This window comes from Lutra lutra, chromosome 5 (assembly GCF_902655055.1).
Source record: "Lutra lutra chromosome 5, mLutLut1.2, whole genome shotgun sequence".
NCBI lineage: Eukaryota > Metazoa > Chordata > Mammalia > Carnivora > Mustelidae > Lutra > Lutra lutra.
Window position 1 is genome coordinate 151757492 of NC_062282.1, and position 23502 is coordinate 151780993.

General features: G+C 45.5%; 1 protein-coding gene across 5 annotated transcripts in view; it reads right to left on the reverse strand.

Annotated features, from left to right (window-relative positions):
- Positions 1–23338, reverse strand: part of MAPK9 (mitogen-activated protein kinase 9) — a 48634-nt gene extending 25296 nt beyond the window's left edge. For 2 of the 5 annotated variants that reach the window (XM_047729065.1, XM_047729068.1), the window contains exons 1-2: positions 23112–23338; positions 9025–9195 (exon numbers count right to left, since the gene is read on the reverse strand). In XM_047729065.1, the coding sequence (XP_047585021.1) occupies positions 9025–9146 (122 nt within the window). In that variant the 5' untranslated portion in view covers positions 9147–9195; positions 23112–23338. Of the gene's footprint in view, positions 1–8319; positions 8546–9024; positions 9196–23111 lie in introns of those variants that run through there. The other 3 variants (XM_047729064.1, XM_047729067.1, XM_047729066.1) reach the window with 3 other exon arrangements.
- Positions 23339–23502: the final 164 nt, after the last annotated feature.

Consider the following 23502-nt stretch of genomic DNA (forward strand, 5'->3'; position numbering starts at 1 on the left):
TTCCTCCAAACTCTGTCTCAAATGACATATCTATTTGGTCTCTACAGCTAAGTCTTCTGTGTGTCCTCTTTCAGACGTGTCTAAACATTGAGAACCAAGACATAGAGAGCGTGCACATGGGCACATGTCAGTGTTCCTAACTGCAGGGGCAGGGTGACATTTCATTTTCTAAAGAACACATGACCCTTGTCACCACTCATAAGAAAATGAGATTTGTGGTGTCGAAGTCCAATGGATTTTCTTTTCTTACAATCCATCAATTGCTCAAACATCATGTCTTTTGAAAGCTGTTTGACCTTAGACCATGACTTTTTCTAGGTTTTTCCACCACAAATTTCTCTTAAGAAGAAAAGTATCCCTTTCTGCAGCCTTTCCCATTATTGTTTGGAGTCTATTCCATTCTTTTTGACAGCATTTTTTCTTGGAGTTCCTTTCAAGGCTGGTGGCATAGCTACCACCCTGGGGTTTCTTTTCACTGGCCTCCATGTTTCTGGTTGTACATGTTCTTGAATTCTCTCTCTTGGTGGAGTACATTCTCAAGAAATTTCCTCAGAAAAAAATGTGTGCAAGATAAATGACCTTATTCTGCCCTTGGCCTTGATTGTTGGTCTTCTGACTTCAAACTCAATTTTCTCTCTGAACTCCATGGATTTCCAACATTGAGTATTGGTGAGAAGGCGATGCCTGTCTGATATTCATTCCTTGACTTCCCTTCCTATTCCTCAGCTCCATGATTGATCACAAAGAGCCATGTTTTGTCAGCATTCCCCCCACCCCCCAACATCTACTACTAATCACTATCCCTCCTGTCCCTCAAAGATGATAACTACTTTTGACTCTTAGGATAATCACTTCCTTGCTGTTACCAGAGGAACAAGAATTTTCAAGCTCCCTCCCCATAGCCCCCATGGCTTCTTCTTCTTCTTCTTCTTCTTCTTTTTTTTTTTTTTTTAAAGATTATTCATTTATTTATTTGACAGAGATCACAAGTAGGCAGAGAGGCAGGCAGAGAGAGAAGGGGAAGCAGGCTCCCCACTGAGCAGAGAGCCTGATGTGGGGCTTGATCCCAGGACCCGGGATCATGACCTGAGCTGAAGGCAGAGGCTTTAATCCACTAAGCCACCCAAGCGCCCCAACCCATGGTTTCTTTTTGTCTGGTTTTTAAAATCAGCTGTGTCTGACTTCTGCTCAGTGTTACACTGGTGAGACTCTTCTGCTGTTGTGTGTAGCTGTAATTCATTCTGGGTCACTGCTATATTATTCCTTTGCATGACTATGTGACAGAACGTTGACAGGTACTTTGGTTGTTCTCAGTTTGGAAGTGATTACAAAAAAACAGTCATAAACGTTCTTGTACGGGGAGAGATATTCTCAGCATCCCCTCTGCACACATTTCTGATGAGTAGATAGCTAAGATTAGGGATGCACATACTTAGCAGATAATGTCAAACCACTGTCAAAGTAGTTTGTTCTACCAATTTCTAGGCATTTGATTTTTATGTATCTTGGACCCAGTGTCTAACAAACAGGAGCTGAGGGGTAATATAATCACAAAGCCCTTCAGAAGCAGAGTTTGCTCTGGCTGGGGGGAAGAGGTGAAAGTCTGAGAGATTTTTACCCTGAGAAGGATCAGACGTACCACTGCTGCCTTCAGGATGGAAGGGGACATGTGAGAAGGCCTGTGGGAGGCTCGAGGGGAACAGTGGCCCTTGGCTGACAGAGAGCAAGGGATAGGGACCTCAGACCTATGGCTGCAGGGGACTGGGTCCTGCAGCTGCTTGGAAGCACATTCTTTCCCAGAGCCTCCAGATAAGAGAACACCATCTGGCCAACATCTTAATTTCAGCTTGATGAGATGTTGGGCAAGAACCCAGGCAAGCCTGTGCAGACTTTTGACCTACAGAACCATGAAACTATGAATGGGTGCTTGTTTGTTTTTAAAACACCAAGTCTGGGGTAATTTGTTATGCAGCAATAGAAAACTAATACACCCTCTCTCCTGTACTATTTCTACACTTCTGTCTCTTCAGGCCTCTTCCTGAATTTTTTTCCTGACCCATCTTACAAATTGCTAAATCTCTCTTCAGTTATATCTAATATACCATCAAACCCATCCATTAACTTCACAATTTGATTTCTGTATCTTACAGTTCTAGAGTTTCTACTTAGTTCTTTTTTCTTTCTAAGTTCTCATTTTTCATCTTCCCTTTAACCATCCTGAACTTAGCATCATAGCTATTTAGAAGTCTGGATCCAAGAATGCCCATTTCCCCTGTGGATCTGTTTCTTTTGTCTGTTTGTGCTGGGCTATGTGCATGTTGTCTAATCTCCCGTTGGACTAGTTATTAGTGATTACGTGTGGGACCTGGCACTTGCAAGACTCCTTGTTGTCTGGAAATAATCTGATACCCAGTATGATGCGGCCTTCCTCCAGGGAGAATTTAAATTCACTTCTGCTAGGTACCTGGTGTGTGTGGGGGGCATTAGCAATCTGGGTTCAACTCAGTTCAAGTTCAGCAAATTGAGATGAACTGAAGCTGAGTGGCAGTGCCTGCAAGGGTCTGTTTCTTTCTGGTTCAGTCTCCCTCTTGGAGGTAATCCTTTACTGGACTGAGCTCAAGGCGAAGCAAGTTCACCAGGCCCCCCACAGGGCCCAGGGCTCCAATCCCTGTCTGCCAGTCCCCCAAGGCAATCCAAAGTATGATTCAATCTCTCAGCTGCCCACTCTAGAACTGTCAGATGTCCTCAGGGGAAAGAGCTCCAAATCCTGGGCTCCCCTCACTAGGCTTCTGTCCTTCCCCAGATCCTGGCCTATGTAAGCCTTCACTCACCTACGTGCGCTCTAGGTGCAAATTCTGAGCATGGGGGTGAGGGCGGGAATGCTGAGAGCCAACTGGTTCAATTGTTTCCTAATTAACACACCTATTTCTAGCCACTTGTGTCATCTTCATTTTCTGTATTTGTCCTCTCTATCCCACAGCCTCTTTGGGGTTTTACTATAGACAGGTTCTCTTCCTTGCTGCAGATGTCTCATCTACTTAGTCTCACTTCCTCTGCTCCGTTTATCTGCATCAAGTTTCCAATTACTTTTTACCTTAGGGAGGAACCTTGTTAAAAGCTCTCCTGCACGGACTACTGCCTCCTGTTCTTGGTTAGGTATCTGATCTAGAAGCTCTAAGCCACTTGTTTTAGATATGAAACTATCAAGAACCACAAAGACACACAGATTCGCCCAAGGCCACAGAAAACTGCAATGTGCATCACGGCCAGCCTTGGAACTCAGTCCCCCCGAGTCACGGCCTTCCTGAGTTTTATGCTACAGACCTCCTTCACTGCAGAAATGCTGTTACACACATTCTAAGCTTACTTACACCACTAGAGAGAAAACAAAATGGTGTAAGAGCAGGCCAGCATTTGGGGGTGCCCGGAACTATAGAGAGGAAAAGAAGTAAGAGCTAGACTAAGCACTTCAAGCTCAGGTTGTTAACGGTCACTTCTAGGGGCTGCAGGTCCAATACTATCCATAAAACAAACAATTCTTTGGCTAAACAACTTAAGAGTTTAGAAGGAGAAAGAAAAAATTGAAGAGATATGAAAGAAATGTATACACATTTCCACGACAGCTTCAAAATCTTATAATGACTTCATTTTACAAAACAACTTAGTTGATATTTATGAATAATCCAGAGATAAATATTTCAAAACTTACTTCCTAATTTTACTAATATTTTTAATGAACAATAAACAAAGAAACAAATCAGAGACAAATGCAAAAACAATGAAAAATTAAAGAGTCAGAATATTTTACTTGGGTCCCAGCTCTTCCATTTAATCCTGCGTCAATACTGGCACCTTTCTTGCCCACACCCCAGGCCCTAGGTCCCTTTATAAAGCTCTAGTTTAAACAGACAATGAACAAGTTTTATAAGCCATGCACAACTGCTACTATGATATTTTATTTCTCAAAATGTAAAAACACGCATGCCCTCTATGTTAGTTTCCTATTGCTATTATAAGAAATTACCACAAATTTAGGAGTCTAAGACCCAGATTTACTATTTTACAGTTCTGGAGAGAGAGAGAGCATGTTTGTGTGTGCGTGTGTGCGCACACATGGGCACATCAATTAAGCACTTGGTTCAATCAGAGGGGAGGCTCTATTCTATTTTTTAAATAAGATTTTATTTATTTATTTTAGAGAGAGTAAGTAAGAGAAAGCACAAGTGATGGGAGAGGCAGAAGGAGAGAGAGAAGCAGACTCCCCACTGAGCAGGGAGCCTGACTTGACTTGATCCCGGGACTCCAGAATCATGACTGGAGCCAAAGGCAGATGCTTAACCGACTGAGCCACCCAGGCACCCGGGAGGCTCCATTCTAAATGTGAACTGTGGTTACCTGGGGATGTTTCATAGATGAGATCAGTCTTAAAAGACCAGGGATAGCCTCTTGGAAGACTGGTGTGCCTCTGAGGACAATCCAACTGGGACACGCAGTAGGGACAAAAGTGACGGCCATGGGAACGAACCTGTTGTGTTTGCAGGGAAAGGAGCACTGGAGAGAACTGGATACGCAGAAGGAAGTACTCAGCCCCTTCTGTCACTGACAGGGAGAAAGGGGTCTGACAGGCACCATTAGTAGTTTCTTGCTCTATTCCAACAACTGAATGGGGTAAGACCCTCTTCTTGTACATGTACAGGACAGTTTTCTTCTGAGGTCCTTAAAGCAAAATGCCAATATCGAAGATGCTGTGCAAAACTGAACCAGGAAAAGGTCCTCAGAAGACGTCGGGGAAGTCTCATGGAGAAAGTGCTCTCCTCTCCATCTGCGGTCACCACTGCCGCAGCTCAGCGGGACCACAAAGCCTCAAGCCCAGCAAGAAGGTGAGGAGCACCTGGCTGACAGCAAGTCGTACCAGCTCCAGGACAGAGGAGCGAGGAAGTAATCACAGGAACGAGGTCTCCAGGCATGCAGCCCCCCCAACTCCTGGGATGGCACTTCTTCTAAGGCCGAAAGATGACACAGCCCAGAAGTCTAAGCATGATCTTTATAACTGCACAAACATTTTCAAAAGAAAACATCAATACTCTGAGTCAAGTTAACTAACCCCCTTTTCCATGCATCCAGCAAAGTTAACCCAGCTAACAGGCTTTCATTTGGTAATGATGAATGGCTGGGTTACAAAGGTAAGTGAATAGTGACATCTAAGATGGTGAAATAAACTGTTGGCTGTGCATGGGCTCATTAAGTTTTAATTAATTAATTAAGCTTAATCAATTCTAAGTAATGACTTCTTCCTTGAGTAGAAAAGAACAGAAACCCAGTCTTTAACCTTTCCTTAGAATCAAGGAGATGAGATTTAGAATGGTGCTAAAATTTTAGCCATGACAGGGACACCTGGGTGGCTCAGCTGGTTAAACGTCTGCCTTCAGGTCAGGTCATGATCCCAAGGTCCTCAGATTGAGCCCAGCATCGGGCTCCCTGCTTAGCAGGGAGCCTGCTTCTCCCTCTCCCTCTGCTGCTCCCCTTGCTTCTGGTCTCCCTAATAAATAAAATCTTAAAAAAAAAATTTTAGCCATAACATACAACTTTCTTCCCACCTTTCTGCATGTGAGAGAAAAGCTGCTCTAACAAATAGCAATAAAATTGTCATAAAATCATGTAAAGGAAAATACTAAGAGTTAAGTGACATTACTGTTAAGATTCTGTGAATATGTAAATTAAGCTATTACAGGAAGTGACAACATACTTTGTAATAATATAGCACAAAAATGTCATTATATATGATACTATGGTATCAGGAGTTAAATAGCCATTACGAATGACAAAGAGCCTTGGTTTAAGGCGCTGTCCAGTTTGCTCTTCTAAAACACATTTTTGAGGTGAGACTCACATACACATAAAATTAACCATCTGAAAGGGAACAATTCAGTGGCATTGGTTCATCCACAATGTTGTGCAGTCACCACCTCTGTATCTAGATCATTCCGAAAGACTTTCCTCACCACAAACAAAGCAGTGTTCCCCCATCCCCTCGCCTCTGCCTCGGTGGATTTATCTACTTGGGGTATTTCCCCTGAGTCTCTGGCTCCTTCCACGCAGCATGTTCTTGGGGACCAACCACGTTGTCCACGCGCCAGTGCTCCGTTCCTTTCTGTGAGGAACACCCTGTGGACGCACACATACAACTCGGCATCTCTTCATCCACAGATGGACGTGTGGGCTGTTTGCACCTTTCGGCTGCTGCGACCAACATCTGTGTACGGCTCTCTGTTTGAACACCTGTCTTTAATTCTAGGAGTACTTCCCGGGTCTTTCAGTAGTTATATGTGGAGGAACCATCAAACCGTTTTCCCCAAGTGGCATGCCACCTTACATTCTCACCAGCAATGTGTGAGGGTCTAATTCCTTCGCATCCTTGACGACATCAGTTACCTCCCGTTATGCTAACTGTGGATATCCCACCCAGTGGGTGTGAAGCAGGATCTCACTGCAGTTCTGACTTTCATTTCCCTAATGCCGAACGATAAGCAACTTTCCATGTGCTTATCACCTGTTTACATATCTTCTTTGAGGAAACATCTGTTCAAGTCCTTTGTTTTTTTTGTTTTGTTTTAAATTGTTTTTTTTTTTTTAAACAGTTGTAAGAGTTCTTTATACATTCTAGACACTAGGCTCTTACCTGATAAATGATTTGAAAACACTTCCCCATTTTGCAGGGTTTTTTTCACTCTCTTGACAGTGTCTTTTGATGCACCAAAGTTTTTAATTTTGATGGAGTCCAATTTTTGATTTTGTTGCCCATGCTTTTGGTGTCATTTCTAAGAATCCACAGTCATGAAGCTTCCCCCCGTTTTCTTCCAAGAGTTTAATGCTTACAGCAGTTATATTTATGTCAACGATCTAGTCTGAGGTAACTTCTTAAATTATGTGAAAGTAAGGGTCTAACTTCACCCTTCTGCAGGGGATATCCAGCTGTCCCAGCACTGTTTGTTGAAGAGACTGTTCTTTCCCCATTGAATAACCTTGGCACGCTTTTCCAAAAACAAACTGTTTGTTCTACCATCCACCAACATAATATATGGGTATTTCTGGACTTTGAGTTTTTAAATTTTTATTCAGAATTTTCCATCCTATAAGTCTGCCACTACTTTTCCCTGAGGAAGTCTAGCTTATAATGGCATATTAGGAACTTTTGTTTCAAAACTAAAATTTTTTTTAATGAAAAATACACTTCTATAACGAATAATGTCATTATTACACATGTCTTTAAAAAATAAAGATGAGGGACACCTGGGTGGCTCAGTTGGTTGAGCGGCTGCCTTCGGCTCAGGTCATGATCCCAGTGTCCTGGGATCGAGTCCCACATCGGGCTCCTTGCTCAGTGGGGAGCCTGCTTCTCCCTCTGCCTCTGCCTGCCACTCTGACTGCCTGTGCTCACTCTCTCTGACAAATAAATAAATAAAATCTTTAAAAATAAATAAATAAAGATGAAAAGGAGCATATGCAACCTGGAAGTCAAAACCTCTGCAAACAGTATTTTATCAAGTAGCATGTGATTTTACTGTTATTTACCATGCTGTAATGAAGTCATTAATTTTAACTGCCAACAGTTTATAAAACCTTCCGTTTTACAGTGACTTATGAACATCCAGTCAGCCTCTCCCTGCAGTTACTACATTAAACATCCTTGGTAACAGTCTTGCCAAATTACCTGTATCAAATGACCCCCCAATTCCAAATGAGAAGAATGTTTTATTGTCTGGAACTTTTTAGACGTATTGAAGTGTCTTCATTCGGGCCATCCAAACTTCTCTTGGTACCCTGGATTTAAGCACCGATATAGCGTGCCATCACTTGGAAACTGAGATCACTATTATTTTAGACACACGCCTGGCATTCCTTCCATGCAGCCCTTCTCCTGCATTAGTCCTTCTGCAAAGCTCTACACTGCCATCTCCTCTTAGCTCCTGGGGCCTCCAACTACCTAGGCTAAAGGAAATACTTGATTCCCTGACGGCAGGTCTCCAAACCTGGGGATCACTTCAAACCACCAGTACAGAGCCTCTATCACAAACATCAACTCCCCTACCCAGAATATCTGGAAGAGGTCTCTCTTACTTTGAATCCCCTCTGCCTACAAGGGCTAAACATGGGCTATCTAGCTTTATCACAGTTTCCTTCAGAGGCAGAGACCATCTTGTTTTTACTGACCCCAAAAAGAAAAAAGAAAGAAAGAAAGTCTTGCCCGGGGAGACTACAGGAGAAAAACTCTGGGAAGTGCTGATAACTGTAGTCTAGAAAACACGTGAAAGAGTTTACCTTGAGCTGGCCGGTGATGGCGCGGCAGCTGACTGTCTTACCATGCAAGACACTAAGGCTCAGGGTCAGACCAATGGTTCTGACAGGCTGGACACATGGCTGAAGTGAGACACCAAGGAAGAGACGGCCAGCCCAACCCCTCACACAGCAGCCCTTCCTGGTTAATCCATGGGGTGATAATGACACTGCTTGGCCTCATCTTGCCAATGAAGGACAAGGCACTGCAGTGACGGCGCCTAGAAATGAATAGGAGTGATTTGGGGGTAAAAGGGGAAGGGGGAAAGGTGGCCAGGATGAAGAAATGAATAAAACTCCAAATTTCTGTGACAACTCACTGTCATACCTATTACTCTAGTATCTAATGACAGGAGGGGAAATGGAAAAGGGAAAAAAACAAAAACAAAGAAAAGAAAAAAGACACAAAGCAAAAAAAAAAAAAAAAAAAAGAAAGAAAGAAAGGAAGAAAAACTGCTACTATTTACATTTATGCAGCATTCTAAGAATTTAGGTTTGTATCCTACAATAGGACTACATATAACTAGAGCAAGAGGTTGACTCAATTTAGTTCAAAAACCTATTGCAAAGAAAAGAGTAGTTTTTTGTTTTTTTTTTTTTTTTTAAATCAACCGTGTTTCTAAGTTCTGACAATTTAGTTCTTAATACGATAAAAACTGGGTCCACGCTATTGAAACAAACCCTACTTACCAAACAATTCCTTGGGCTCCGGAGCCGATTGGCTTTAACTGCTGGTAACGTTTGAGGACCGTGAAGGTTGAGTCTGCCACTTGCACACTGTAAAACTGACTGTCACATTTACTGTCACTCATGATGTAGTATCATAGAATATTCCAAAGAGTTGGTATGGTTGTTGGGTTCCTTGAAAGAAAAACAGAATGAACATGCATTCTGAGATTACACATGCACAATTCACGCATGCAAAATTTTCAAAAGATTTTATTTACTTATTTGACAGAGAGAAAGAGATCACAAGTAGGCAGAGAGGCAGACAGAGAGAGGAGGAAGCAGGCTCCCTGCTGTGCAGAGAGTCTGATGTGGGGCTTGATCCCAGGACCCTGGGATAACAACCTGAGCCAAGGGCAGGGGCTTAACCCACTGAGCCACCCAGATGCCCCAAGAGTGTAGCAAATTTACTGGCCTCTGAGACAAGGGGGCTGTAAGCGGATAAACTCGGTTGCACCAAGAACTTCAACAACATGCAAACAAAACAAAACAAAAAACCCCAAACCGCCCCCCCCCCCAAAACAAAAAATGCAACAACACTGCCGAGGTACTGAGCCCACCATGGAAGGACGGAATGCTGAGGCCCGGCATGACCACGTTTTAAGGGAGTGGTCTAGGAAATAATAGCCTTTCTTGTATCTGTACAGTTAGCCAGCCAGGACAAGATTATGTCACCGTGTGACCCTCCTCAGCTTGCCTCCTGTGGGACCAGCATATGCCGGGCTGGCTCAGGGATGAAGGTACTCAGGAGAGGTTTCAAAGGGATCCTGTCTACAATTCCTATAAACACTGCAAAAGGGCTGAGTCCACAAGTTCAGGTGAAGTGATGAAACACAGAATAAGTCCTGGGCCAAAGTGACTGCAAACAGGGGAAGTTACAGAACAACAGGGTGCTGGGCCCTGGTGATGTGGGTGTGTGTGCCTGTGCGTGTCCTGGAACTGGCCCTTGTTCCCCAAACCCCACATCCCTCACAGGCTCAATACCCACATGCTCTAGACGGAGAACTGGTAACCTGCAGTCAATGACCTGGGTGCTCTGACATTTATTTGTGATACATTAGTCCAAACTGACAGTCTCAAGGCGGCCTTTTGGTGGTTTAGGCAATAGGCCGAGATCCCTACCCTGCAGGAGCCTGTGTGATTTTAAATACAGAAGACAAGCAAACCGAAATCAGCAGGCAGCTACACGGACAGGGTTCCCTGGCTCTTATCTGAAGACATTTATTTAAAAGTCAGCAAGCTATTTATTTTTCCCTTTTTTAAAAAACAAAAAAATTAAAAAGTCAACAAGTGAGTCCTAGAGGTAAACGTTCTATACAGTTTTAAAAACTGGGAACTTAAAATTTTATTGCCCAGCTCCAGCAATTTTCCTGTTTGTTCTACCATCTAATATTTGATGGAGACCCACTGACTCACTGGCGTGATAATTTGTATTTTGATACAGCGATGCCTGGAATTTCCATTAAACATGGAAATAAGCTGATTGATAACAAGCCTAAATAAAGAATTTAAATTGAGTGAACAGTTTCTCCAGCTGACCACTCCTTCACTCCTGTTTCCCAGCTTTTTTTTTTTTTTTTTTTTTTTTTAAATACCAATTCTCAGGGCAGTGGCTGAGCCATCTGGGCTCCAGGCCTCTGCGCCACGGAGCCATAGAGGCAGAGAGACATGGGTCCTGACCTGCTTTTCAGAGTGGTCATTTGGGAAGCTGAGAGAGGGATGGCTTGGAGTGGGCAGGACTGAAGACAGGGAGACCTGGCAAAACAGGACAGGGTTGTGGCCGGTGTGGACGAGAAGGGAGCACACGTCTTGGAGGAAGCATGTACAAGACCTGGAGAAGAGGGGAAATCAGGCGAAGCCGCTGGAGGGAGGCCGGGCGTGTAAGCGGTCTACGAGTCTGGCTTCGGACAGGTAAACCACAGTGCCAGAGTGATGAGCAGCAGGACAGCCACAAGCTGCTGCAGATCTCTAGGACCCCTCCTCCGTCCTTCATTCTAGGACTAAAGCCTCCCTGTTCCAGCTGGACAGATGGCCACCCAACTAGCCATGACATCTGGCTGCGTTCCTGGCAGCCAGGTGTGGCCAGATGACCAGCTTTTGGCACCTGAGGGGTGAGCAGAGCGACAGCATTTTTCTTTTCTTTCTTCCTTCTTAAAGAAAGCTGCCTGCTATCCAACATATCTTTCTCCGCCACTGCTGGTAGGGGGAACAGCTGTCATCGACCCAGACATGGAAGTCATGTGCCTTAGAGGGCAGAGCCACCCACCAGCCAGAGTCCCGAATGACCTTGCAGCACGGAGCCGCCCCCCACCATGGCCCACCTGCCGGCTCGGAGGCTGGCACAAACGTCCCCCTCCACCCTCGATGAGCAATCCCGAGCTCTCTCTTCTCTGCTATAGTTGCTGGGACCTGTGTTCTGCCTGCCACGCTCTTGGGTTAGCTTTTGTGGATTTGGGGAGAACATTACATCATCAGGTTTGAGGATGGATAGATTTTCATCTCAAGATTTAAAATAATTTTTAAATTAAAGGATGTTGCGCTTAGTAGACAAAAACAAACAAAAAAACCCCACACAAACAGAAGAGAGAAGCTGTCAGAGCCACCTTCTCTGTCAACCTTGGGCTCCGTGAGCATGAGAAAGCCCCTCGCGGCAAGCCGAGACAGCTGGTAATTTAGTTGTTAATGAAATCAACTCTGTTGAGATTCTATTTCAACAAAATGGACATCACCCGGGTTTTAGAAGACAGTTTACAAATTGGGAAGTGTACGAGTTCTTCATACAACCACATTATCAACACACTGAAGGTGCAGTCACTGCCTTCACTTCCCTTGCTGGTGGGCGCTGGTTCCTCCCGTGGGCTCCCGCAGTAGGACCCAGTCCCCGCCCACGCTGCTTCTGCATGGTCACTCGGTTTCAGCAGGTCTGCCTGTGTCTCCCTCCCCCAGCCAGGGAGTACCTCTAAAACAGGAAAGGTCTGTCTTCCCTCTCAAACATTGAGAAATTTAAGGAAGTGTCCGGTGTCTACCATGATCCACTGAAAAAGCTCCTTGGGGACACAAGGGACACACTCTGCTCCTTGGGGGACATGGGGGACACACCCTGCTCCCTGGGTTCTTCAGACCTGTGCGTGCTGGGTGGACAGCTCAAGGGATGGAGTTGGCCCAGCCTTTGCTAAAGGCGTCTGGTTCATGTCCATGCCCTTCTCCCTTCACCACGCTGCTTCAATGAATCCTTGTTGAACGAAATGCTCTCATCTAAAATCCCTATTGGTCTAAGACTGAGGACTCTTGCAGAATCCCCTCTAGGAATTCTGGAGTAAAATCGACCCACTCTACAGATAAATGTGGGGTAGGAGGAACATTCCTAACTTGTTTAGAGCCTAGAATAAGAAATGCTTTAAAAAAATTCACTAGTATTCCTCTAGGTACATGCAATTCAACTACTGTAATACGATATTAATGTCTGAGTCCTATGGGGACATCAGCTACCATTCACTGAGACCTCCCCACACTTCATGGGGGCCTCCTGTGCACCAAGGAAAAGGTAAAGGTTATTAAGAGGGCACTAGCCAGACTGTCCCTTTCCTCGAATGGCCAAGAGCATAATCATCACACCACCTAGGAAGTAACCTAGGGGTAGAAGTGGGCCCAAGGGCAGGGGCCCAGCACAGTGGTGTGTTGCGGGGCAGCTAGGGAACGAGCAGAGAGCGTGTGCGAGTGAGACATGGCTGTCAAAGAAGGTTTCCAGGAGGAGTCAAGACGAGCGCAAGTCTGTTCACAGTATCAACCCAGGGTTGCAGGAACAGGCCTTCTCCATCGTGCTTGCAAGCACTGTAAGTTGGCGAAACACTTTTGGTGAGGAGAAGACATACTATCTAACGAAAAATTTAAAGGCATGTGACTCCTAACCTGGCAACTACTGTCCTATACATGTATTGGACAAAAATGTATGTACAAAAGCTCAAAGATACTTGTTCAAGAATGTTTGTGGCACTTCCTATAACTGGCAAAAAAAGGGAGAAATAACCTCAAAGGTACACTTGGAATGAGTGACTAAATTATGGCATGAAAGCACAATAAAGTGATTAAAAATAATGCAGGGACTTTGTGTACTGAAAAGGAATGATGTCTAAGAAACCTTAAGGCAACAAAGTTGAAGAATGCACGTAGTAAATGCCAGTCTGTGGGAAGGTTCCCATGCATGCGCTCGCACACACACAATACATGAGCAAGTGCAGAGATGAAGGGGGAAATGAGACTCGCTCTTCCCACGGTAACTTTCTGTGGGTTTTTAAATTTTTTTTATTTTAGTCTGCACATATTTCACATTAAAACAAATAAACAAATTAAACCCTTTTAAATGAAAAGCTGAGACCTAAATGTAGGGTTGGTTTGGGGCAGCTGAGGCCAGAGGCAGGAGAGTGGGCCAGGCTGTGAACTATAGGTTATAAACAACCCCCTGCCCTCTGCCCCTCTCTGCAACCACTGGGGGAGCAGTACCGCCCCTACTCTGTAGATGAGGGCAAGAGCTAGGAGACAGTGAGGAAGCAGCCCAGATCCCCAGCTGGACAGTGGCACAGCCTGGGTCTCAATTTAGGTGTGTCTGATGACACTATTTCTGTCCTTCCCAATACCCTGTTCTAATTAATATCTCTCTCGCTGTATTTAGAAAGTAAAGTGAAGTGACCAAGGGCTGGTCAGGACCAGGCCAGGAAAAAACACAGCCCTTTATGTCGCATCCTGCTGGCTTCGTTCCACCAAGACACTTTCTTCTGATGATGACGACGAGTCAGTCGCCCTCACACTCAGGCCAACCTTCAACCACACAAATGGTTCAGGACACCCACAACATGGAAGATCTAAATTAACCAACTACTGCAGTTAAAAGCAGATTTTCACAATCACCCTCTTGGTTTCAATACTTGCTATTGAAGTTTTCAACCAAACTATTCTTTTTTCCTCCTTAATTCTTAACCAAAACGGCAAGTGCAACAACTTCACTTTCTTTGATAATCAGGAGCCTTGCAGCATCTCAGAGTCATCGTTCTGGATATCAGTTCTTAAAACATACTACAAATTATGATAAAGGACGACACTCATGTTTGGTGATCACAGCATCCCTGAAGGAAGGGTCTGTTGAGGTCTCCTCCCCACAGGCCCCCTGCAGGTACCAGGGCCTGTCTTTTTCCCCTCCCAGGCCCCAACTCCCTGCGCTCTGATTAGGGCATTCTCAGTTCTCCCTCACCATGGCAACCACCCAAGTGCCTTCCCCGCCTCCATTCCTGCTACCTCCAAACCACTGTACACATGCCATTTAGAAAGGGAGATCTGCCTGCATAAAAAACTACATGGGGCACCTGGGTGGCTCAGTTGCTTAGGCATCTGCCTTCGGCTCAGGTCATGATCCCAGGGTCCTGGGATCGAGTCCCTCATCAGGCTCCCTGCTCAGCGGAGAGCCTGCTTCTCTCTCTCCCTCTGCCCCCCACCTGGTCATGCTCTCTCTCTCTCAAACAAATAAATAAAATCTTAAAAGAAAAAAAACTGTACACAGATTTCACAGCACCTATACTTTAACATTTTAAAACACTAACACCCACATTTCAACACTGAAAACAACCCAGGTGTCCTTGAGTGGGTGAATGGTTAAGCAAAGTGCTGTCCATCCATGCTACGGAACACAAGAGAACACAGTCAGCAAGAGAAACGAACCAACCACTGATACCCTCAGCAACCTGGGTGACCTTAAGGGCATTATCCTTAAGGGAAAAAGCCCATCTCCAAAGGGCCACACAGTATAATTCCATTCACACAACATTCTTGAAATGACAGAATTACAGAGCTGTACACCAGATTAGTGGTTGCCAGGGTTATGAATGGTGGGGATGTGTGTGTGTGTGGGGGGGTAGCACAGGGGAGATCTCTGGGATGAGGAAACTGTTCTGTATCTTGACTGTGGTGGGGATGTTTATACCGACCTCTGTGTGTGACAGAATACCCCAGAACCGTGTGCACACACTACCAGTGCCACGTTCCTGGCTTTGGTCTTATGCTGCAGTTATGTAAACATGCAGCCAATGGGGAAAGCTGGGTGGAGGATGCACGGGAACTCTGTACTATTTTTACAACTTCTTATGAACCTAGATTTCAAAATAAGGAGTTAAGAGAGGGAGAGAGAGACAGAGAAAGAGAGATTTGCTGAACATGTGCAGTGGTCATACTGCTCTCTGGCTTACATTCCTTTGATGGTGACCGACTGCCTGGAGAGTACATTCCAATCCCTAGTGCAGCGGAGGAGCTCACAGGGCCCTCCTCTCACAGTGGCCCACTCTCAGGCAATAGGGAACCACCGGAGATGCTGGCTGATGCCCCGGCCCCCGTGCACCTGCGGGCCTCTTCCTGAGCTGTTTCATCTGCCTGCAGTGACTTCCCTCCCCATTCTGTCCTCCTGGCCAACCTTCATCCTCCTTCAAAGTCTAGTGCACACGCCTGTTTCTCTCCCACGCTGTCCTCGGCAGCCTCTCTCTTCTAACGGTGCTGGGCATGCCCCCGTGTTTGGCACCACAACCTATGTTCCTCTTCTATTGCACTGCACATCTACCTCCACTTCTGCTCCGTGAGCTCCTCCAGGGCAGAAAATGTGTCTGATTCACTTCCTAATCCTCTACTAATTACATCCTGGGTGCCCAGTAAATGTCTGTTAAAGGCAAAGCTAAGTGGGAGAAGAAATCCGGTGGGGCAGTGAGGTGGTATGGTTAGCATCAGTGCTCTGGAGTCGGAGGGCAGGCTCCACCAAAAAACTGTTAGAACGGAACAAATTCTGTCAAGATGCAGGATACACAGGGTGCCTGGGTGGCTCAGTGGGTTGGGCCTCTGCCTTCCGCTCAGGTCATGATCTCAGGGTCCTGGGATGGAGCCCCGCATCAGGCTCTCTGCTCGGCAGGGAGCCTGCTTCCTCCTCTCTCTCTGCCTACCTCTCTGCCTACTTGTGATCGCTGTCTGTCAAATAAATATAATCTTAAAAAAAAAAAAGATGCAGGATACACACTCAACACACAAACATCTTTTGCGTCTCTATGTGCTGGTGAACTCTCAGAAAGAGAAATTAAATGATGCTTTCACAACTGCATCAGAAAGAATAGAATAACTTTAAACAAGGAGGTGACAGACCTCTATACGGAAAACTTGAAGACATTAATGGAAAAAATTAAAGACACAAATGAATGAAAGATATTCTGTGTTCATGGACTGGAAAAACCAGTATTGTTAAAATGTCCATACTTCATAAGCAATTTAGAGCTTCAGTACAATTCCTATCAAAATTCCAGTGGCACTTTCCGCAGAACTAGAACAAATAATCCTAAAATTTGTATGGAACTACGCAAGACACTGAATAGCCAGAGCAATTTTAAGAAAGAAGAACAAAGCTGGAGGCATAATGCTCCCTGATTTCCAAGCTATAGTAATTAAGTATTATAAAGCTATAGTAATTAAGACAGTATGGTATGGGCATAAAAACAGACACATGTGGGCACCTGGGTGGCTCAGTTGGTTAAGCAACTGCCTTCAGCTCAGGTCATGATCCTGGAGTCCCAGGATCAAGTCCCACCTCAGGCCCTCTGCTCATCAGGGAGCTGGCTTCTCTCTCTGCCCCTCGCCCTTTTCATGCTCTCTCTCTCTCTCAAATAAATAAAATCTTTAAAAAACAAAACAAAAGAGACACATGTATCAATGGAACAGAACAAAAAGCCCACACATACATGGTTGATTAATTTATGACAAAAGGAGCTGATGATATACAACAGGGAAAGGACAGTCTCTTCCATAAATGGTACTGGAAAAACCAGACAGCCACATGCAGAAGAATGAAACTCAAACACTCTTACACTACACACAAAAATTAACGTAAGGCGGATTAAAGACTTGAGTGCAACCATAAAATACCTAGCAGGAAAAACAGGCAGTAAGCTCCCAGACAGCGGTCTTGACAATGATTTTTTTTTTTTAAAAACTGGCACCAAAAGCAGGAGCAACAAAGACAAATATAAACAAGTAGAACTATATCAAACTAGAAAGCTTCTGCACAGCAAAGAAAACCATCAGCAAAATAAAAGGCAACCTACAGAATGGGGAAAAAATTGCAAATCATATAGCTGATAAGGGGTTAATATCCAAAATATATAAGAAGCCCAAACAGGTCAATGGCAGAAAACACAAAACAACCAAGGCACCCGGTTGACTAAGTGCACTGAATGTCCAACTCTTGGTTTTGGCTCAAGTCCTAATCTCCGGGTCATGAGATCAAGCCCTGCGTGGGGCTCCACACTCAGCCAGGAGTCTGCTTAAGATTCCTTCCCTCTCCCTTGCTCTCCCTTTCTCTCCACTCCTCCCTCCCACCCTTGCTCACGCACGCTCTCTCTCTAAAATCTTAAACACACACACACACACACACACCCCACGAATAATCTGCCTTAAAGAATGGGCAGAATATCTGAACAGTTTTCCAAAGAAGACATAGAGATGGCCAGCAGGTATGTAAAAAGATGCTCAAAAGCATTAATCATTAGGGAAATGTAAATCAAAACCACAGTGCAAGATCACCTCAGGTCCATGAGAATGGATAATATCAAAAAGACAAGAAATGACAAGTGCTGGAAAGGATGTGGAGAAAATGAAACCCTTGTCTCTGTTGGGGGGAATATTAACTGGGGCAGCTCCTACGGAAAACAGTTCGGAAGCTCCTCAAAACATTAAAAAATAGAACGACCATTTGATCCAGCAATTCCACTTCTGGATATTTATCCAAAGAAAACAAAAACACTAACTTGAAAACATATACACACCCCCATGTTCACTGCAGCATTATTTACAACAGCCAAGATATGGAAACAACCTAGTGTCCATCAGTGGGTGAGTGGATAAAGAAGATGTGGTTTATATACCCATCGAATATTACATAAAAGAACGAAATTTGCCATTTATGACAATATGGACAGAACTCAAGGGTATTGTGCTAAGTGAAAGAAGTCAGACAGAGAAAGACAAATATTGGGGCACCTAAGCAGCTCAGTCGGTTAAATGCCTGCCTTCAGCTGGGGTCATGATTCCACGGTCCTGGGATCAAGCCCATGGTCAGCTCCCTGCTCAGTGAGGAGTTGGCTTTGCCTCCTTCTGGCCCTTCCCCTGTTCATGCTCTCTCTCAAATAAATAAAATCTTAAAAAAAAAAAAGACAAATATTGTATGATCTCTCTTATATGAAGGATCTTAAAAAAAAAAAAAAAAAAAAACAAAATGAAAACGACCAACCTTATAAAGAGAATAGATTGGTGGTTGCTAGAGGTAGGGTTAGGTAGGAGAAATGGGAAGGGGGCAAAAAAGTAAAAAGAAAAAAACACATATTACTCTCTTCTAAATTGTAGTATACAGACTTAAGACTTAGAGTAAATATTTCTTATAAGAATTGTCAAAATAGCTGTCTGGAATAGGGTTTCTAGATTTTCTCTTTAGATAATAAACTGTAACATGTAATAGCACAATAAAGATACCTATTTAAAAAATGATTGGGACTCTGGGGTCAGAGGGCAACAGGCCTGCCACATGGCTGGACGATCCTGGACTACACTCATCTGTAAAACAGGGATGAGCACTGAATCAACCTCAGGGGACAGTGATCACAGAACCCAGCACAGGGCAAGGTCTCAAAGTCAGCTGACATTAGGACAGAGATTACCACACCCGTTCTGTTTACTGCTCCCCCGCACCCCACCAAGTCTGCATTCTGAAAATGTGAACTAAAATCTGCTAAGGGGGAAAGCTGATGACATGGTCATTACCGGGTTGTGCAGAGGTTGTGCCTGGCAGGGGACATCTCAGGACATTTGCTGAAGACACCTGCTTCCTAAGAGGTGTGTGTTTCTGAGAGTCTAGTTAGGAGTTGGTGAAACAGATTTCGATTTCAGTATCGGAGTTGGTGGATTTATTACTTGGGTTGCACCCTCAGCCCAGATATGTTAAAATCAAGCTAACAGCAGCATTGGTTGAGCTACACAATACTTAAAATGTCCAATGAATTAAATCACTTACAGATCTGTACAAATACAAATACATACGCACACATATATAGTGTTTTTTAAAGGAAGTTCTTTTAAAAGCGTTCATTCTTTCTCAATCATTCTTAGCATCATTGTGGGGGAGGGAGGATAAAATGGTTTTTTAAACAAATCCCCAAGTTTTTCCTATCCCAGCCTATGGAAAGACAAACTTCGGGCATATACTAAAAAGTGTTCACTCTGTTCTTTCTCCTCATAGCCAAAACAATTCATTTATAGAAACACTTCAAATTACAGCTTCAGAATAGGCAAGAACCCATTTAACATAATGGCAGTTAACATTAATGGCTCATTTCTAAGAAAAAGAGAACTATCTCATTTGTTACCCATGTGTCCTAGGAATCCAGTTTTACTATCTCTGAAACGTTTTAGAGTGTGTAATCCTTGTGAAGTAAAATTAGCTGAGGGCAGGGGTGGTGAAGTAGTTTATGGGACCAAAGAAACAAACAGACATATAAAAAATCTCAAATACATTAAATAAAATCAAATTTGTTGAATTTCACCTTCAAATATTTAGTAAACTTCTTTAACTATAAAAAGTCCTATGTTAAAATGGTGATTACTCTTACTCATTATTTTTCTATTAATTTATACCCCAGCGTTTACCAAAGAGGATTTGAGGCATCCATTACAAATATTTTAGGTGGTAACTCAAAGGCCAATATAAAAATCTGAAACAATGAGCCTTTGTTGTGCAAAATATATATAAACTTTCCTCTCAAATAATACAACCCTTAATGAATCAATGGGTCTAGGCACTGAGCATCTGCCTCTAGATCAAAGAGAGCACCCCACCTGGGACATCCTAAATCTGAACAAGCCACATCTAGATACAACTACGAATTTTCAGGAAAGACAGAGAAACATGATAAATTACACTGCAGAAATGCAGTGCATAAAACGCAACTGATGGAAATGCGACAGAACTACCAACTGCTTCAACAAATCAACTCCCAGGAAAAATGAACAAACAAAAAGAAATAGAGGGGCAATCCACAGGTTAAAAGAAACTTAAGAGATGTACCAACCAATCACAATGGATGGACCTCGTCTAGATCCTGATTCTAATGAACAAACTGTTAAAGAACCATAAAACTTATGGGGCAACTGGAAATGTGAACATTGACTGGTTATTTGAGTATATTAAGGCATTACTGTGATTCCAAGTTTGAAAGAGTCCTTATCTTCTAAAGATATATACTCGAACATTCATGGATGAAATGACATGACATTTAGGTTTCTCTTGAGAATGGTATGGGGGGTGCTGGTGAGAGAAGATGGGCCAGGAGTTGGTAACTGTGGAAGCGGGTTACTATCGTTTAATTTTGGTCTGTGTTTGCAAGTTCTCATAATAAACAGTTAAAATAAAGACGGGCCTTGAAACTAGTTGACGCAATCACAAAAGGCCAAGTACAAACTTAATTATTTTCAAGAAAATGATGTAACAAAAAAAGTCATCTTAATCCGAGGAGAAGTCTAGCTACATGCTTAAACCACAAATAGCTGCCCCGACTGCCAAATCAAGTGTTAAGAAAATGTGGTTTCTGTTTTACCTCATGCATCACGAAAACAACTGCTTCACTCGCTGTTAATTGCTTCATCTGGCACTTTTCTTTATCCAGAAAATTAAGAACATTTTATTTTAAATAGACAAATTGAATATGCCCTCCAACACTTATTTCAAACACATTTTAATCCTGGCGTAGCAAACATGAAATCCTCAGGAATATCAAAGCTCTCCAGAGAAGACTATGCCAAAACAGGATTATCTTTAACCCTGCAGGATCCTTTTGGAAAAAAAAAAAAAAAAAAAAAAAAAAAGAGGGGGAGGATTAAATGGAGGCAAACACCTAGATTGGATGTTGTTCTTTCAGAACAAATTAAAAGCCAAAAGAGAACAGGGAGAGTGAGGAACCCAGGAAAGGATGCTTTTCTGGGGAGAGGCCTGGGTTCAAATTTCACTTTCCAAGCTGCGTGCTGTGAAGCTCACTGCTGGAACTCTGTGAGCCTCCATGTCCGCCTCTGCAGAAATGGGTTTCACAGCTGCTACTCAGGGGGTCACCAGAGACAATTAAGTGAGAGTACCCGAATAAACAAACAGGGCCCCACTCCCCTGGCCTTGGGCTACCCTTCCCGCTCTGCCCTCCTACACACCCTGCCCTGGAGATCCAACAGTCTTGCAACCAAGCTAAATGGATTTTGCATGGCTCAGAGCACTGAAATTTTTTTTAAATTAGCTACTGCCAACACTTGAGAATCAGGAGCATAGGAATACAAGGTAGAGTTCCGACTTCTTTCTTAAGATTGCCCGGTGAGGTCTGGTTTTCCAGTGTCCACACCACCCTGCAGGCTAATTCCTGAGCCCAGACTGGCCTAATGTCCTTCCTCCACCCTGCCCTTTCCCCCCTTCTGTGCCTCTCCCTGCTTGGCAAATTTCTCTTCAGGGCCCAACTCTAGCACCACCTGTCACCTCCTCCACATTTCCACAGAGGAGCCCCTCCACTACACTCCATCACACTGTCCTGGCACTAACCTGTCCATGTATCTGCCGCCTCTACTGGGCTCTCTGGAGGAAGGGACCCTGTTGCTATTGCCTTTGTGTCCCCAGGGCCGAGCAGAAAGCCTGACCTAGATAATGCAGAGTTCGGTAACTGCCTCCCGAACGTGTGGCAGGAAATTAGAGCTAAAATATCACAAAAATGTAAAATTTCATATCACAGCTTGTTCTGACAGTTACCAAAGAAAGGGGTCAAGGACATTAAGATGTTGTGCAAAACGAGAACAAGCTTCCATCTGCTTACATATTTCACAAGTTAGTCAAGTCACTAAATAAACTGACAAAGCAGAAGCAACAGCAGGCAGGGTCATTCATTCGTTCACTGAATTGGTATCACTGAATTCTCACTGTGTGCCTTCTAAGCACCGGGGACAACGCAGGGGACAAATCAGACAACTACCTGTTTTCAAAAAGCTACATCCTAGTAGGGGAAACAAAATCAACAGACAGACACAGCCGTTTCAACCCAGAGGCAACGCTAGGCAGAAAACTGAACAAAATAATGAGAATGACTAAGGGGAGAAAGAGAGCGGTCAAGGAAGGCCTCCTGGAAAATGAGACATCCGACCAGAAGGAGCCAGTTGTGCAAAGATACGGAGACAGCTCCAAGCGTTGGAAACGGAAGTGCAAAGGTCCTGGGGTAAACAGGGCTGCGCCGTCAAGGTAGGAGAGACGATGGGTGGGACTGGAGGGCAGTGTTCTGGGTGGTGGGAGTGGTGGGGAGGTGGGCAGGGCCCGCTCTGGCACTGCTAGGCACTGAAGGTGCAATGACTAGGCACTGGAGGAGCGCGGGGATGGGGGTCTCTGGGCGGAAGGGGACAGGGTTCCTGCCCTACTCACACCAGCATGGGGCAGGATCCCGCCCAATTTCCCGCAGACGAGCCCGGGCTCCCGCCCAAGCGCTTTCACACACATTGACACAGCCGGACAACAACCCTGTCCAGAACGGGAGACATTTCCCCACCTTCCCTAGGGGAAAGCAGAAGAACCTCGAGGGTCAGTGCCTTGGCCAAGGTCGCGGGAACCAGACTCGGGGTCCTGAGCATCCCCGCGCGGGTATGCCACTGCGCGCCCCTCAGTCCGGAGGGATGGCGTCCACGGACCCCGCCGCACGTCTGCCCGAGCCAGGCCAGGGAGCGGGCCCGCAGCCCCTGGCTGCTGACAGCCGGACGGGAGGGGGCGACTGCGGCAGCCGGGAGGGCAGGGGCGGCGGCCAGGGCCGCCTGCGCCCCCACAGAGCCCGGCCAGCTCCGCAACCCCCAGCCCCGCGCCCCCGCGCCCCCCAGCCCTGCAGACTGCGGCCGCGCGGCCCTCCCACCGCCCCTTCCCCGCGGGGCCCGCTCGAGCAGCCCCCGCCAGGCCTCTCCCGCCCGTCCGCCGGGCTCACCTCGTCTCCCAGCCGCCGCGCCAGGGGGAGAGGGCGGGCGGGCGGACTGGCGGCGCTGCGCACTGGCCGCTCGCGGCTCCGCTGCCGGGGGCTCGGCCAGCCAGCCGCCCCGCCCCGCTCCGCCCCGCCCCGCCGCCGCCGCCGCCGCCGCCGCAGTGGGTGTGAGGGGCGCCGGGGCGCTTCGACCCTTCCGGTACGGCTCTCTTCTCCTCCGCCGCCGCCGCCGCCGCCGCGGCGCCCGGCCTGACCGACCCGCGCGCTCACCAATCAGCGCGCGGAGAGCCGGGCAGGCGCGGCCAATCGCGCTGGGGGGCGGGTCGTGACGGGCGGCGTGGGCAGGGCGAAGGGCGGAGCCGGACTCTCCGTGCGGGGCTCGGCGCGGCTCGGCGGC